The sequence below is a fragment of the Apostichopus japonicus genome, chromosome 2, assembly GCF_037975245.1.
Source record: "Apostichopus japonicus isolate 1M-3 chromosome 2, ASM3797524v1, whole genome shotgun sequence".
Taxonomy (NCBI): Eukaryota; Metazoa; Echinodermata; class Holothuroidea; order Aspidochirotida; family Stichopodidae; genus Apostichopus; species Apostichopus japonicus.
In genome coordinates this window covers 27,178,735-27,197,233 of record NC_092562.1, presented here as the reverse complement: position 1 = coordinate 27,197,233, position 18,499 = coordinate 27,178,735, and the positions used below count along the sequence as shown (strand labels likewise).

General features: G+C 35.7%; 2 protein-coding genes across 2 annotated transcripts in view; both read right to left on the bottom strand.

The window, feature by feature from the left end:
- Window positions 1-5,732: 5,732 nt before the first annotated feature.
- On the bottom strand, window positions 5,733-16,164 carry LOC139984601 (receptor-type tyrosine-protein phosphatase alpha-like). The gene is made up of 8 exons (XM_071998548.1): window positions 15,446-16,164; window positions 14,488-14,584; window positions 13,985-14,064; window positions 13,458-13,592; window positions 13,155-13,283; window positions 12,888-13,015; window positions 11,934-12,069; window positions 5,733-9,003 (listed from the first exon to the last, which is right to left on the bottom strand). Exons 1-8 carry the CDS (start codon window positions 15,860-15,862, stop codon window positions 8,929-8,931), a joined length of 1,197 nt encoding a protein of 398 aa, XP_071854649.1. The 5' UTR covers window positions 15,863-16,164; the 3' UTR covers window positions 5,733-8,928.
- A 59-nt stretch (window positions 16,165-16,223) lies between these two features.
- The window catches only part of LOC139980620 (uncharacterized), a 30,525-nt gene continuing 28,249 nt past the window's right edge, over window positions 16,224-18,499 (bottom strand). The window contains exons 12-14 of the mRNA XM_071992408.1: window positions 17,180-17,503; window positions 16,646-16,721; window positions 16,224-16,561 (exon numbers count right to left, since the gene is read on the bottom strand). The gene's annotated coding sequence lies outside the window, so the exon portion shown is untranslated. The remainder of the gene's footprint in view (window positions 16,562-16,645; window positions 16,722-17,179; window positions 17,504-18,499) is intronic.

The following is an 18,499-nucleotide window of genomic DNA, read 5'->3' as shown; positions in this document are numbered from 1 at the left end:
GTATTTATTTTTATGTGGAGTCAGTGTACGGTAGAGTAGAATGGACACCACATTGTAACGATAACAAAACCAGTTAGCACTTTATCGAGATATACTAATTAACGGTGCATAAACGGTAAATGTTTGCATAAAACTGGAAGGGCACGTGCCCCTCTGACCCTCGTTCATCCTGCCTTGATTGTTACTACTGTTTACAGGGCCGGATTTAGGAATGGGCTACGCGGGCATCTGCCCATGGGCCTCTACAACAAGGGGCCTCCACATATATTATGAAACAAATCTAAGGAAAATGTAGGCTGACACGTATCATCAATCAAAATATTATTGTTATGATTGATCATGATTGCTCATTTGTATTGAGAGATATTGTAGCAACCTGTTAATTTGCATACGGTAGGGGTGGTAGCTACCTGCTAATTTGTACTGAGAGAGGTAATAGCAACCTATTTACTTGTGTACTGGAAATTGGGGAAGCAAACAGGCTTCCATATCGTAATGAAAATTCTTGAACGTAAATTTACTTCAAATATCACAAATTACTGCACCATTTTGCATCTAAGCACGGTTAATTAAATCAAAACATTCCAAAGGGGAGGGGGAACCCCTCCCCTTACACCCTTCCTCGGACGGCGAACACTTGGGTGCTGTGGGCCTCCACTACTGAAGGTTGTCCATGGGGCCCCACATGTCTAAATACGATCCTTATTGTTTAACAAGTATGCTATGGGGATTTTTAAGGAAGGCCTAGTTGAATTCTTTAGTTTTGGCGTGTTTGGTATTTCTCTTATCGTTACCGGATGCCATAGCTTTCACAATAACTGCAATCTTATGCTCACAAAATATGACAAAATATGACTATATCTAGGCTCTCGATCACGACAATGTCTGTAAATTAGCTCTGACGATGTCCTTGCAGTCCAAAGTGCGACGTCATTCTATAGGAAGTTTCATAGAACAGCAGCGTCGCTGAGTAATTAAAGTGCATGTACATGTAGATATTGTACTGTTTGGTAATACTTCCCAAGTAATGTAGGTTTGGCCATAAAACACTGTCAACACGTTTCTTGTCAAATGTTGTTAACTTATATTTCAAAAGGAAATGCAAAGGTGTTCAAGGTTGCCGGTGGGTGTCGTTAACTCACATTCAACAAGAAATATATGTTTTTTTCCGCTTCCTAAACGGTCATATGATGCAACGGATAGAAAACGACGCCCCTTTTGTGAAGGGGTCTTGTGAAACTGGCAAAACGCATCTCGAAGATCATTATATCTGTCCATTATCCAGGCGCGTATCCAGTGGGGGGGGGGGTGTTGGGGGCGCGCGCCCCCAAGAAAGAGAGGAGAGAAAATAAGAGAGGAAAAAAGGGAAAAAAGAGGGGAAAAAGAGGAGGAGGAGAGGAAGAAAGGGAAAAGAAAAAGAAGAAAGAGAGAAAAGGAGGGAGTAAAAGAAAAGCGCCAAGACACCGGGACGAGACAGAGGAACAGTGACATCATAACAGCGCTGATCCCTATAATATGCACAGGGTAGCCAGTGACGGATCATGGATTTCGGAAGGGGCGTGCGCCTCACCCTACCCCTTACACCGACAACTCCATTTTTGACGTTTCAATTTTTCCTCTCTCACTAATGTATCTATATATATGCTATATATGGTCTATCATAACGCTTTTTTTTGATATATACGCCTTAAAAATTATTGTAGAATTGTGCTATGAAACCAACTGTGGCTGCTCTCGAACTCGTCCGTGTCGTCGGGGAACATGACGTATTTCGGGAAGGGGCGCCCCCCCCCTCTTGAGCATATTTTTTTATGATATCGCTAGAATTTTCACCAAAAAAAAAATGCTTAGATGCAACTTACAAGGCCTGGGAAGTGTCATTTCCAGCGATCTGGGAGACATTTTCGGCCAAAATTTCCTTGTATGCTTCGCGCCAACTCATGGTGGCGCTACGCTTAGATAGTTTGCCTACAGGCTTCGCCCCTCCCTTGGCAAATTCCTCGCTACGCGCCTGTTCGAATTTGTAAAGCAAACAGCAGATATCACATCATATCAGTGAGCATGATAATGGCGTTCCAGGATGAACAGCCTCAAAACTGTCTATGTGTGCAGGCGCGTCGAAAGCTATTTGGGGTGCAAGGCAGATCAGAGTGTGGCCATCTATCATAATTATCGGGGGACTTTTGATAGGTCAAACTACGCTACGCGCCACCATGGTTGGCGCGTAGCGTAATGGAGAAAATTTTGAAAAAATGCCTCCCAGATTGCAGGAAATGGCACTTCCCGAGCTTGAAAACAAGACCCCTGCCATGCCAGAGTAGTCACATTTAGCCTACTTGCCGTCATCATTATTTGCCATGGCATCATTTTTTGCCATTTTTTAAAATCTTAGTCCTTCTTTCTTTTTTCTTTTTTATGCGCCGTGAATATTGGTCTGGCGTTCGCCGGACCTGTCGTACCGGCTTCGACGCCCCTGGTGTGTAGTCATGGGCGTAGGAGCAAAATTTGATTTGGGGGCTGCAACGACTTGCCCGAAAAAATAACCAACAATTTTCCAGCGCTCCGCGCGCTGTCAACATGTTAATGTCAATATCATATAAGCAAGCATCGGTTATGACATCGCATGCCATCGTGACCGTATGGTCCGTGAAAGTTGCGCAGTATACCGGGGAATGCTAATGTAAACAACGAAATGTCTTATGTAGATGGAGAAAAAGCATGCAGGTCCAATTATGTCAAAACTCTTTTTTTACATTAGTAATGGCGAAATAGGGGCTGCAGCCCCCCCCCCCCCCCCCCCGCCTCCTACGCCTTTGTACGCTACGTTCGGTTTCGGAAATATCTGCTGTTTTTTATTTCCTTCAACGAAGTTTCATAATAGCCGTTATAAGAGGTTTTAATATTTGTACACCTATATATTAACTGTGTCTGAATTTTTGAAAATTTCCTGACCAACATTCTTGATCATACTTCCATCTACTCAAGTGCAATTTTGACCGGTCTGTTAGGGTTGAAGGAGGTTTTTCTATGTTGGTTGTCCATAGATGAAATTTTGTGCAACATTATTGGTATGTTTAGAAGTGAGTTTATTCACGAGAAATGTGAATATTCAAAATTTGAACAAATAATGGGCTTAAAAACCTTGAAAATTGGGGCTGACGGGTATTGTGGGCCGCGACGTAGAATCACCTACAAAAGCATTGATCCACAGGACATGCGATGATGTCGAACACGATTTGTGACTGGTGACAATCTTCAAAAAGGTAATGGATGGAGACAAAAAACTATGGGGAAATACTTGGTTCTCAGGCAAAAAGTGTACATCTGGTTGGTCATTTTCAAGCCCGAGAAGTGCCATTTCCGGTGATCTGGGGGGTATCAAAACCAGAAATTTTATTGTACGCTGCGCGCCAACCAATGGTGGCGCTCCGCTTAGATAGTAATTCGCGCCCCCGGGTTAGAAAATCCTGGATACGCCCCTGTTATCGTTACATTTTCGCGGGAGTGTCATTGATAAACGATATCTATGAACATAAGCCTTCTGGGTCGACTTATATAAATGCAATGAATTTGTTTAAGAATTGTCTACTTTGGGTCGTAAGCTGCAAGAATTTGTTTTAAATAAACGATATCGGTGTGCGCAGGGACGTCGCTAAAGGGGTGTGTGGGGTGTCTCACCCCCCCCCCCCCATCTTGTTAAAACTGACAATAGTTGGAAAATTTCCCACTGTCGCACTCTAATTTACCTATGCCTATTCATACATTCTTGTGATTGTGAATGACCTAAAAATTTTGGTCGAAATTTACCTTTAATCAGTCATATTTACCACTTTTTCTTTGCCACTTAGAGAAATTGTATCTCGCGATCCTTATACCATACAAAACTTTGTATGATTTTGAATACTTTAAATATAAAAGGCCTAGTAGAACTACTGTACAACGTTCGGTTTATGTATGTAATAATGTTGCTATTGGGTGGATTGACGCTATTCGCTAGCTGCAAGGAAGTTCAGGATATATATTGTCTATATGTAATAACACGCAATGCTAATCTAGGGAAGCTTAAAAGTGCCATCAACATAAGAAAAACGTTGCCACATAAGTTGACATTTTTCAGTTAATTGTTTAGATAACAAGATTAAATCTTATCAAAAATCAGAAATATATTGGATTGCTCAATTGCTTTAACTAAGTAATTGAACAATTTTCTGCAAAATGTTTAATTGACAAATTATCATATCTCGTCAATTGGACATTTGCTGCAAAATGTTCAATTGTTCACTTCATTCCATATGAGCAATTGAAAAATTTTCTGCAAAATGTTTAATTGACAAATTATCATATCTCGTCAATTGGACATTTGCTGCAAAATGTTCAATTGTTCACTTCATTCCATCTGAGCAATTGAAAAATTTTCTGCAAAATGTTTAATTGACAACTTATAGTATATCGTCAATTTTTCTGAAAAATGTTTAACTGTTCACTTCGTTCTTACTGAGCAATTGAAACATTTTCCTACAAAATGTTTAATTGACAGCTCATCGTATCTCGTCAACTCAACATTTTTCTACAAAATGTTTAATTGTTCACTTCATTCCAAATGCTCAGTTGGCATGAAGTGAACAATTGAAACATTTTTCATGTGAGTCATAAATAGCCCCGCTTCCCCCAAAGAAAATGATATTAAGCGCACTAAGAAAAAGCACTGTATTTTGCGGTAATTCACTATGTCGCCGAATATAATTTGTTGAAAAAAAAATCCCCTTTGTTACATTAACATAGCTTTTGTAGTCAGTAGTCTATGTAGCCTTAAAGCAGAAAACTTATACTCAGTTGCCTACTTGCTTACCCAGAGTGATTAATAAGTTTGTGAAGTGAGGGCCAGTGGTACAAATGTATCGGAAAAGTGAGGAACGAAAATGCAGTCGCGAAAGATGGGGTGTCTGACTGACACTGACCGTATCGTTGACGAGTAGCGGGGGGGGGGGGTAGGGGGTACAAGGCAGCAGTCGGAATTTTCTGGCTCCAAAACCCATCCAGTGGAATTTCAGCCTCTTCACCCCCAATCATCAGGCCTTAGCTACGTCTCTGGGTGTGCGCAAGGGAATAGGAGGGGAATGAGACCGTCTCCGCCTTCATCGTTCTTCGTGGGAAAAGCGTTCAGGATTTATGTTACATATTAACTTACGGAAGAATTAGAAAATAGTTAATTGATATCCAGTAGTTATCAACAAAATAACATGACGAAAGTCTAAGTTTGTCGTTTGGCTTCTGTTTAATGCTTATTTAAAACAAAATATAGACTTGATATATATATATATATTTATATCTATAGGCAATTGTTTCTAATCTACCATATGATGAGTCATCGCATGTAAACCAGGAAGTGATACTCTGTGAAACATTTGCATGCATGGCTACGCAGACTAAAATGAGTCTAAACCCTGTTTTAGATAAACCGTAATGGCACTACAATATACACACTATGCAAAATGTGTACGTATACGTGCGTATCCACCCGATGCACTCAGAGAACGCAGTAACTACTATAAATCTTAAAGTTTGTACCAAAGTAAAAAATGTATCGTGCTATAAATCGGTAGCATGTGCTATTAGGATTGCAGTAAGAACTGAGGATATGTGTAATCCCAACAAATCCAGGTTGATGAATTAGTTTGGGATTACACATTTCCTCATTTCTTACTGTACTCGTAATAGCTCATGCTAGCGATGTATCATATTATACAGCACGACCCAGTTGTTACTGTGATACACAACTTTAACATTATACAGTACGGTAGTTTCTGTAATCTCTGTGTGAATCGGCTGGTGTGTCAAAAAATGATAGGGGAAGTTTGGGGAAGAGCCAGGGACACTCGTTACGTTTGACCCTTTTTATCGGTCTATGTGTTCCTCAGCCCGATGGTGGGTAAAACATCATACCCTAAATAGGCGTTCATTTATTTCGAGAGAAAAATTTCGTTGATAAAAACAATTAAACGTATCAAAATATAAAAACCATCCAAAGCATTAGAAATATAATCTTTAATTTAACAAGACTTGTTTTCCAGATTTGTTACAAAAAAAAACCCATAGAAGGTATCGGGGTTGTGCCATTCAATAACTTTCATTGATATTCTGTCTCGAGATGGTTGATGGAATGGACGTAGCTTATTTTAAGTGGCTAATCTGTCACCAATTCCACTGAGAAGTTGAATCATAGGACAGGGAAAGTGTATTTTCTTTTATAGAAATATTGTGTTCCTCTGTGGATAAATGATTTACAAATAAAAAAAAACATTTTAGCTGAAGTGACCTGATGACATCATTCACTCTGTCATTGCCAGATGCATTAACACAATGGAATAAAATTGAAAAACAAATGATTTATCTTTGCGATACAAAATGCTTTGAGGGCGCCGTTTGCGCCTCAATCATTCAGAAAATCCTGCAGCAAATTTGTTTTCGATAAGACTGACTCAAGGATAAATACGGACCGGTTTTATTTTTCCTTTGTATATACTGCTTGTTTAATGTTCATATTTCTGTTTTTAATTTTTATGTCCATTTTAATTTTAAATATTGTATGCTCTACGTTTCCCTTATTTTTTTATACTGCTCGTTTACTGTCATACTTTCAACCATTTTATTTTATTTTATAAATTTTGTAACTGAGGGCATCGGGCATGTTATGCCTATAGGCTAACGGAGTTACCCTCTTCTATGCGAAAGTTCAAATAAAAAATGAAAAATAAATACGGACCATCATGGTTTGGAAAACAAAACAGATAAAGCATATACAGTAAGAATAGTTATTTATAACTGTTGTTTAAATTTCTGTTTAATACAGAACATCCGTTGTTTCCCTCTCCTGATTTACGTATACATGAGATCCTCAAGGTAAAACTGCAAATATTTTCACGTTCACATTAACACATTGAACTAAAAAAGTGAAACCTATAGTCACGGTGATATAATCTCTTGTTTATTTTCTCATGCTATCACCGAAATTTGTATTGGATTTGTCAATATAGTGATGTTTGCTTGCTTAAGCTACTCCGCGACCACACATCCTGGTGATGTGAATCAAAGAATAAACAAAGAAAGGAAGCAGGGAAAACTAGTTTCACTTATCAAATGCGATGTGAAACTTCCCATGCATTAGTCCACGGCTTTAATGAGTGTATGTATTGCTAGTGTATTCAGCGATATTCTGATACCGTATCTGTTATTTCCTTGTAAAACTATGCAGAATGTGTCTCTCTTCGACGCAGATGAAGGGAATTATTGGTACCGTTTACAGACTGAACTTTATTTACGATTTATTGTGAATTCATTCTAACAGACAGACAATATGTAGCTTATTTTACGCTGGTAGAGTATATCAAAAATTGAATGCATTCTATGAATTCTGCAAAATAACGTAGAGAACAAAATTGCATAAATCTGGTCTGACAAATGAAGGAGACATATTTAGTGATCGAAATTTAAAATGATATCAGTACAAATTGTGTAGAACAATGGTTTCATATATCAATTATGAATGCGATTACTGCAACTAACATAATTCATGTCTTGTCAACATCAGTGTCCAATAACTAACCGTCATATGCCAGATATAACCGTGAAGTGGTTTGTCAACAGTTTATCAACGGTTTGCTGAACGGTTCTGAAGTACAATATAGACATAAGGAATGAGAAAAAAACCCACATGTTTAGGTGGTATGACAACTGACAAGAAGATACTAGAAGTTCAAAACATAAAATTGAATTTTGAAAGATTTCAATTGTCGAGTAAACCAACGTTTTGTCATATATCTCTGTGTATGTGACGGAATTGTAACACTTACAGTCTGCCATTTTGTTTGAACTGCAAAATATACGATGAATCTTACATCAAAGATAATCTAAATAAATCCAGTATGTTGATGCCACCATCGATGTGTAATAAGCAGTAATGTTGTATGTTCGTCGTTATGAACTGATTTACGATATTAACACATTACCATTACTATCTAGGAATGAATTATTAACATGATCTAATATGGCATCAATATTTTACGATTACGGTAAAGTAGTCATTGACTTTCACTAGCAAACTTACCTTACGAAATATAATCATTGTATAAGATAGATCTATCATACTACTTATAACATTAAAGAAAATGATACAAATTCACTTCTTTGAGGCGTAAAAATATTCTGTAGAAACTATCTATGTAAAAATACCAGTCTTATCATCTTCGTTTTTGCGCTTTGTCAGTTACAGTTCTGAAAATTATCAAAGTTGTAATCTGTTTAACATGTTAAAGTAGCAATGACATTCTCTTTCTTACAACAGTTGATTTAAAACGTCTTTCATAACATCTGGGTATAAAATAAAACTTCGAATGTTTTAGACGTATGAATATTCCTATATTAGCTAACTTTTGTAACAGGGTAAATGTGATGAAATATTAAAACATTAAAACATCTGAAAATAAATACAACAACAAGGGAAGAGAAAATCTCGATCTTAAATTTACGAAGGTTCCTTGATTTTCCTAAATTTAGTAACTAATATTCTGAGTACGAAAGGAGAAAAATAACTTCCATTAAAGTAAGACAATATGCGCTATTTCAGTTAATTTTCGTAATTAATATATTAATTATTTCCATTTTTTAGAAATGTAAATTTCAAAAACATGAGATCTTAAAATATCATTAATGCAATACAGGCATGTTTAGGATTAATACCAATAATCTCATAAAACGATGGATAGAAAGTGTAAACCGATGGTGTAAAGGCTATCACGCAATGGTAAAGATTTCTGAGGTAAAAATAAGAGTACTGATTGTTCCTGAAGTGTTTCCTCTTGACCTAAGCTGTTTATTAGTAGGCTTGCAATAATTAGGACGTTGTTTTGAAGATTCTTGAGCAGGTTAGGACTACACAATGACGTCATAATCCTGCATTTCTGTTAGGTAGCAGTTGAGAAGTTGATGACACATCATGTAATCCTCCTGAAAGAGAAAACACATGTATGGTTAAACGTTGCTATAACTATCACAGTATGTTGTAGACGAAAAAAAAACAGGTGTCTTCGAATGACACGTTTGAAATGCTACACAAAATGAGAACAAGTGGGATAACTACATAGTAACGAATATAATGACTAAAACCTGTCACCATCAATGACCAATTCTGCAATACAGTGATCTCGGAAATTATTTTCATAAAATGTGCAAAGAAGGAATTACCAGTGACTGCGTGCACTCTTTATGTAAAAACAAGGGTCACTTACGTATCCAACTAACTGTCAATATTTTCTCAACTGCAGTTGGCTAATGGTTTACCCAACGGTTTGTTAAATAATATTATATCTACATTTAACCAAACAACCATAAAATACTTGGGTAACATTTTACCATTTATTGGTAAATTGATATGTTTTTTGTTGGGAAACCTCTGTCAATGTTTGGTAAATGTCAAACATAAAATTACCAATAACGTCAAACATTTAGATATGAGAATAAAAAACAGGAAACATAAGTTTATAGTTACATGAAAACGTGATGATATAACAACATGACACATTATGTTTATGCCTTTGTATTGGATTCTTCACACATTGGCTGTCAGGAAACTTTCTCTTTTATCAAACTAACTTCCAAGCAAACTTTCAGAAGAATGTATTCCTTGCAATCACTGGTAGTTTTATTAACCTTGGACCTGGTCAAAATTACGTATAGGCCTACTCTATCATATATCAGCTGTTGTATTTAGCAGTAGTATTTTGTTGATTTACCTCATATTATGTAAAATGCTTTAGTAACATTGTAATGATAAAATCATGTAAAAACTATTTTACACTTGGATACAATTTTTATATTTCAAATTAAACGTGTATGAAAAACCGGTTATTTTTGACGTTATATATTAGCCTCTAATAACTTAAACGTAACCTATTGTTTGACATAACTTTCAGCACAAAGTCCACACCAAATCTTGAAAAATTAAGTCGGAGCAAATGATATCAGTAAGTGCAAAACACTTGGCACAAGTAAAGTGGATACTCCCAAGAAATGACAAATTTAATATTTAAATAATATGGTGCTTTCTAAAGTTTGTTAGAGCAATTCCATACTGTCACGGGTAAGGTAAAACTATTCGCTGGACAACGTAAATACTCGAGGCGGATGGCGTGTGTCTTTTCTATGAGTTTTATTTACTCCTCGTAACCAGGGGCAAAAACCCTGAAACACAACGTAAAATGTACTCATTGTATAAACAAATCTTTCACACAAATAAGACGTTACATCGGCAATATGAAACATATCAAACATGCATTGATCTCGCTGTATGATCCCATGATTTTACACCTTATTAACACTTATCACCTATTTACAATATGTCCTCCCTATACAGACATTCGATACTAACAAACTTCTCATAAATATATTTTATATGTGCTTTCCAATCTCTAACATATTCCGGCCTCGCTACACTCAAATAAGAAACAAGAATACGACTAACTAGTTGCGTTCCCTCTACTGCATAGTAAGGTTTGACTTAGTATACATAAGAAAATGAGACACTTACGGAATTCGGTCAGTTTCCGGCTTTTACACGTTTTGGTACGTCCTTTACGATATATGACAATATATATATATTGCCAAGAATTCACCAGCGGGGAACTGAAGTTGCCCTACATATACTATATTAGAATAGTGAAGTACTGCGGGCTAACGTCGCCCAACGGACATCGTGTCCAACTGCAACAAGTAACTGCTGTGGTGCACCCAGCACCCTTGCACCAAGTATACTATACCAAACACGAATACCACGCCCTGACCTGCTTACCCGGCCTATTCATACCAACCCTTTACCTGCATTTTTTGCAAATTAATCTAAACAAAGACTTGTACAAATTCCCTTAATGCCCGTCGAGCAATCGGTGAATTAAACAAAGCATATACTAGAATGTCGTATGTTACTAATTTGAACTTCGTGAGCAACACAGACAACAAATGAATTCAACAGTAAATTTATACAGCTTCACGATAGTCGTTAGACTTGCGTCAAGCATACTCGTGACACATACACATAAATCAATTTTACTTAAAGTTTTAACAAACTATAACATAAACAGAATTCTTGTCACAAAAGAACAATGGTGTTATGCCTGTGTACAGGAGTGCGTTGACAAATTTCTTTAGGCTAAAAATTACTGTTGATATGCTGTGGACCCTTAACAACCATAGTTATCAGTCCAAAGTTGATTTTATAAACAACTTTTACGTTTTAAGAAATGAACCTTCATCAATTAAAGTGACCTGATTATAACATAAGAGACATTAGAATAGGTCAGCACCTCATATGCAACACAAACAAAGTTCCTTATCAAACTGCCAGTACAATGTAATACAAATTTGTCAAGATCTAAATGTTTTTGATGTCATCCAAGTGTACCATGTTGTTAATATACAGATAAACGAACATGTCTTGGTAAAAAAAAAAAAAAAAATTATGAACATTAATATCTTGACAAAGGAGTCGACGTCATCATCAGTTTAGCCTTAAATTCACATAGTATTTGTTAACAATATCGGTCAATTTATGTGATAAAAATAAGGATACCCAGCTATGTAGACATAGTGAACTGGTCAATTCTGTCCAAATTTATTTCTGGAAATTGATTAGTTTTCAATAGTTTCTGCGCTTATGTTTAATGTGTAAATAGGAATGAATAACACTATGATGCCATGCATATGGTTTTTGGTGTATGTTTTGCTAATTTATATTATTTTTATGTTGGGTATAGGCGGGAGGTTACATGGTGATTATAGTAGGCCACTATTCTTTACAGAAGCACCAGCAAAGTCTTCTGAAGCTAATATTTACTGTATTATATACTGTACTATCGTAATATTTTATTGATGTTACAACATACCTTTGTGATAATCGCATTGGGGTTGCTCACTTTGATATTTTTAACAGTGTCGAACACATGTATCGTTTGTCGCTTTTTTATCCTATTGATCTCAGAACAAACAGTCGCATACACTCCACTTCTGGATGCGCCATCTCTGCAAAACAAAATTGTCCCAAAACACATAAGTTACTATCAATTTAAACATTGATTTTACTAAGTACAGCAAAGTACTTAAGGAAAATACATGAGGTACGTTTACATGTACCACACATAGTATACCGGTTTGAATAACTTCTCAAAAGTGGATTCGAATTCGCCATTTCTACAAAACTAAATTGCGACAAAACACATACGATAATATCAAACTTAGAATTGTCATTTTTACTAAGAACAGCAAACATAGAAATAATACATGGCCCACGTTTACATGTGCCAAACATAGCATACATATTCGAATGACCCGTCAACAGTAGATTCGGGTACTGACAATGGTAACGAATCATGCCACGTCATCCATCCGTGTTTAATTATAGAGATATTGAGAAAATGACGATTTAAGCTTGCTCGTTTCGTCACATTAACGATAATACTTTCGAGTGAAAAAGAAGAAGAAGAAAAGTTGAAATGAGAACAATAGTTGATACTGGTAAAAATTTAGATTCTACAATATTATATCACATATGGTCTGAGAAAATGTTTACTGATGTCATATGATCAAGTACCATAAAACAGCAACTTATCATGTAAAACAAATATTTTGTGTAGTTAGGATCATCAAGTTAGAGAAAACTGAGACATCCTTACTGTTTGCCTTGGCATTATACTGCTGCAAAAAAGTGTTCTGTTTTACTTTTTTCATATTAGTTGTACAATTATTACTTATTTTGTTATAATTGTTCCGAAGGCAATTATGATATGATTTGCATGTTTATGTAAGTGTTTACACCTTTCAATACCAGATTAAGAACTTACATGCAATGAACTAATGTTGCACCGCGATCTCCAAATCCTGTAGCTGTGATGAAATGTATAAGCGGTATCAAGCTATCACCACTCTTTGGCCAGTTGTTTAGAATGATGCGTTTAACCTTGATCGATTCCTGAAAGCAAAACGAAAAGAATGGAACAGTATGGCTCTTAACGAGGGTTCCATTTGATTTGAGGTTAATTGTGAATACAAATAATAGTAGTAGTAAAGCTAGTCAATCAAAATAATTTATGAACATGTTAGTATCTTACCCTATACGATAGGTAGGCAACCGTGCATTCATGGACTGTATAAAGCTGTTTTTTCTCAATGAGGCACGTGGATATTGTCATTGCTCCGATCTTGATGTCGTTTACCTCTGGCCAATATTTGATAGCATCCTGTGTTATTATACAATACAAATATTTTCAGTGAATTAAACTTACGAATGATTGTTCCAATGTTAGTAACGCAATAGAAAACACCAGAAGAGACAAGTACTAACAAGTATGTACCCTAACGTTCGAAGCGAGAAATAGTTATACTAAGAAAAGTAGAATATTTGAATGAATTACATGATTTTCGGAGTCTGACTCATTCAACATAATAATCGTCTGACAATGATAGTCAAACACGAGTCGCCAAAAGTCTTCAACAGTAGTCGGCAAAGGTGCCTGTGTCATAATCAAGGTTTGGTTCAATCCAGAAATCTGAAGATAATGAAATTAAAAAAAAAACTTTTAAACAGTACAAATATAGCGCTTTGCGTATTCCGAAAAACAATCATCGGTTTGATCGATCTCCTAAATCTGTTATTAATTGCATTTATTTAGAAAGATGAAAAGAACTTCAGAAGAATTGTTCCCCCATTAGAATAATAAGGTGCTTTCATCGATGTTATTTAAATTATCCAATTGGATACCATGCGATCCCAGCAAAGCAATTTCCTACATAGCGATGGCAATCACGGCTCGTGTAGCTCAGATGGTAGTGTACATGACATGTTAACCTGATTTTACTGGTTTGACTATCGAACTAGCCAATGTATTTCTCGCCTTAGCTTGAACTTAGAGCACTGAATTTAATTATTTTAAAAGCTTACATTCACAATAGACGCGTTAATGTAATCGTTTCCTCCCTGAGTGAGACACATGGATTTCAACATAGGTCGATGGTTGTCCACTGGGTAAAGAAGTTTTAAATATGACATTAAAATGGACTACACAGAGAAGATATAAGTTATTCTCAATACTATAGGTTGTATCTGACAATCCATTTTCGATATTTTCCTTTGTTTACTATCCCGCTTTCCTAAGTTTGTTGTCAAAGTTGACGCTTTGCCTTAATCCCAAGTTCATCAGCTGACTAACGAATACATGTTGTCATATTAATTGGCTTCAATATAAACCTTTCATGAAACGTTTGACAAATTACACTGACACTGGGGGCACAAAAATGTCACCCTTGTTTTATCATTATGAAATTATTAATGGGTGTATAGTTGTTTCGATGAATATTTATGTATTTGATTGGTTATTGTAACAGCCTAGATTATTATGAACAAGCAGCTTTCATTAATTTGTTCTTGCTCGTTGAGGTACTCACATGGTACAATATCTCCAAATCTGTTCTTGTGCAAATTTCCAGGGGAAGCCCCGGAGAATGAACTGACATTTGTGCTGGGGCTTACTTCTTCCAAACGCTTCAACATAAGCACGAAAACAATACGTTACAGTACTTACAATAAATGCTGCCTCAAAATTAAAAGAAAGTGAAAATAATTTATTAAGTTAGGTGATATATCACTTGTATAAAGGGCACGATTATTGTGAAAAAAGACAATACCATTATAATGAATGTCAAATTCTGCATTTTTTTCTCAGGCGGTGACGAAATATGTCAAAATATCGTATATAAATACAAGTATTAGTCTTTGTATCGCGTGCATTTTGGTTCTACCCGATAGTGGTAATTGTATCTATTTTGTCATATTCTGTGTTTCTGTTTTTCTTCTCCTGCCTGCTGAGAACAATCATATCCTCGGTTAGTCCATTAATACTTTAGATGCCGCATGTCTCTGATAATCGCTTTGTGTTCATCGATGTTAGGTACACGTGGTCCTGTTTTGCACTCTCAATGACAATATTCTTTATGCATGTATAAACGAGCAAGACATTTCAACGATGGGCATATATCTATCGATTAGTCATATTAATATGATTTAAATCAAGTGCATATCTTTTATGTGATGAAGTACCTTTTTTGTAATCACAGGTGAACACAGGACAACATCTACTTATTCAGTTTAGTATTTAACACACGGACGACATCATGTTGTTATGATATTAAAGTATGGTGATAGTTTATTTTTGTTAATACTGATCATTTTTCTGTAACCAATACTATCATGCAAAGTCCACACTAACAAACCGATCATCATAGACAGCGGGAATGACATTTTAGTAAAAGTTCCTTTTCTGGGTTATATCTTTCATGGAAGACCGTTATTCATAATATCTTACTGGTAATCAACGACTATTTTGATTTATGTATTTATCTTCACCTTAAAGGTAGCCGATATCATTTCTTTAGCGGTAGAACTTCTCATGAACAACGGAAACCTAGAAATTGCCATCGGTCGTCTAAGAGAAAATTCATCATCAGAATTGTTTTGGTACGTAGTTGGCTTTTCCTTCGACTTTTGGACATCTTTGTTGATTTGTTGTTTTGCTTGAGCGCCTTCACTAATATGGATAGATGGAATTTCATATCCATCAATGGTGTTATCATTTCCTGTGGCTGACGGAGTGCATTCCTCGCGTACTTTAGAAGGAACATATCGTACCACGTTGGTATGCCCACTATCTTTGATAACATTTTCATAGTCAAAAGGGGCTTCGCTTGTAACCTCTGTAAGAATGAAACACTGTTTGTAATGAATACACATCAAACAAATAATGCAGATGGTGTGAACAATCATACCCCGTTGATTTAGCAGTTGTTCAAAGAACTTACAATTGCACGCGTGTACTTTTTATATCATAAACCATTGTTCTAATCAACATCGTATTGTATTTGTTCAATGGGGAAAAACGAGTATTTCAATATCAGTGATTCCGTATAGTAGGGTCATTGCTAATCAACATTTTTGCACTTATGAAATATTTAGCAATTATTAAATGATTATTGAACAAACGTGGAATTTAACCTTAAGGAAATATTCTCGTTCTTATTAGACATTTACGATTTGGTATTTATATTCTACTTTTCGAATTTGATTAATAATGTTGAAATGATGTTAACTGATTGCAGTAAAGAAAAAAAGAAAAAAAAAGAAAAAGAACATTCTTCATTTACTATAATGGTGTACAGAACCATGAAATCATTAATGCGAGAAATGTAACAAAAACGCTGCGATTACAAAACACAAAATATATGCTTCCTATGTGAACGATGTTAGTGTTTCCTTATAAAGAAAAAAAATCGATTTATATTACTACTATTGCTAACTTATTATGGTACTTTTATAAGGCCAATAGTACAGGGCAGCTGGTGTTGACATTATATGTAGACAGCTTTAATTAAAATTGCCATTAAACTTACAAATATACCTCTTTATTCGTCCGTTTGTCGTTCTACATTTTTAGGTTTGGCTGTAGATCTCTGATATTTCCATATTCTTGAGAAGAAACAAAAAACAAGTTTGAGATTTGATGAAAGCATATCGTAACAAACAACATTAACAACGTTTTGAGTTACTCACCCATACACTGCAAGAAGAGCGATAATAGCGAGAGATACCGTACCAATTGTAGTACCGACAATTAATCCAACGGATCCTAAAGGGAAAAAAAAACGTTTACAAAAAAAAACATTTGATACCAAACATTCAATGTGCATTTTCTTGTACATGGACCATTGAAATGAATAGTATATCCCTAAGCAAATGTTACTTTGTAGGTATGCATCTGAAAAGTGTGTATATTATTGATTTGATTTAAGAATTGGTTTTGAAAACTTGACAAAACGTTACAATGATACACAAACATCTTTTCATAGTAACAATTTAATATATAGGTTAACCGATTAGAGGTGTTTCATTATAATTTAATTAAGAAAGGAAAAAAGGTAATGTAAATATTTGTTTATGTGTTGTTGTAACACATAATTTTGCAGTGACTTAAGCAGAACATAACGTTTAGGGACGCTTAGAAAAAGTAGGAAGTAGACGAAATAGTGTGAAATATTTGTATCAAGTTTAAAGTCGATCGAATCGGTAACGAGGTTCTGTGCTTACCAAGCGTGTTTGTTTTCGCCCTTTCCAAGATTGGACCGGGTGGTCCATCCCCATTTGGCCCTTCTCTCACAGCTACAACCATGAAGTCATATTCTGTGTCTGGTTCAAGTGGTGTTATTATCTCAGCATATTTATCTTGATCATTGCTTGCATTGACTCTGATAAAGGTACTAGGCCAGTCTTCGCCCTCCGACTCCTTGGTAAATAATCTATATTCAACCACCGGAGGAGTCCCAATGACGCCATCCCATACCGGCCAGGTAATTGTTAGTGAATCTGAGCTAAGATAAGAGACGGCTGGGGCTGCTTGATATTCTGGGAGTTCTATAAAAGCCAAAAGCCACTACAAAGTTAGTAAAAATGAGAATAAATCGTGAAAATCAGCTTTTTGCAAACAGTTATATTGTAACGCAGCTCAACAACATAATAACATCTAACGTTACTTAAACATTATGTAGTTACTTTATATATACGTTGATAAAGTCGGACGAAAGGCTCGTTACTGAATTAAACGATGCAATTTTGTTGATAATGTTTTACAATCATGATGTGGTTGATTCTATATTGGGAACTTTTACTTACTCACCACATCACATTGGCTCATTAAATTCATGTATTATTCTGAAGTGCCTTTCAAAATCAATTCAGCTCACAAGTGGTATTAATGAGTAGTATTTTAAAAGTTAAAAGGCATACTGTACTGAACTTTAAGCAAACTACACTGTAAAATCACTTGGGTCATTTTTTGACCCAAATTTGACCCAGCAACTTAGTGGAATCTCCACCAGCCCAGGTTTGGGTCAATTTGACCAAGGATCTGTGTCATTTGACATCTGACCTAAAACTGGGTTATTTTGACCCATATGCTACTTTGACCCAGCTTTTGACCCAGTGGTTAGTGCAATCTCCACCAGCCCAGCAGATTGGGTCAAAAAAATTGACCACGTAAATGGGTCAAAGCTGAATTTACATTTGCAGTTGCAGGAAGGCTATAAAAGAAATGACATAAGACTTCGATTCCTAAAGATAAATTAATTTATTCAAATCACAAAGTGGTGTTACAATAAAGCATGCAACTTCTTCTATTTCACATATAATTATCGATATTCATTTTGTTTTATTCCAACTAGAACATCATAGTAACACTAAAAATCAGAGTAATGTGATACCTATAAAACTAAACAAACAATGAGCACAAGAACATAGGCTAAGTCTAATGTACCAACTGAGAATCATTGGAAACTAAGCAATGTTCCTTAAAATCCTGACATACTTAACTAAAACAACTGATCATTTATTCATGTGCACAAATTTTAGTTC

Coding starts and splice junctions, on each gene's coding strand:
- LOC139984601 (XM_071998548.1), bottom strand. CDS start 15,862: ATGATTGTTCACACCATCTGCATTATTTGTTTGATGTGTATTCATTAC. Junction 13,593..13,984: donor TTAACGCGTCTATTGTGAAT/GTAAGCTTTTAA, acceptor CATTATCTTCAG/ATTTCTGGATTGAACCAAAC. Junction 13,284..13,457: donor AGTCAGACTCCGAAAATCAT/GTAATTCATTCA, acceptor ATAATAACACAG/GATGCTATCAAATATTGGCC.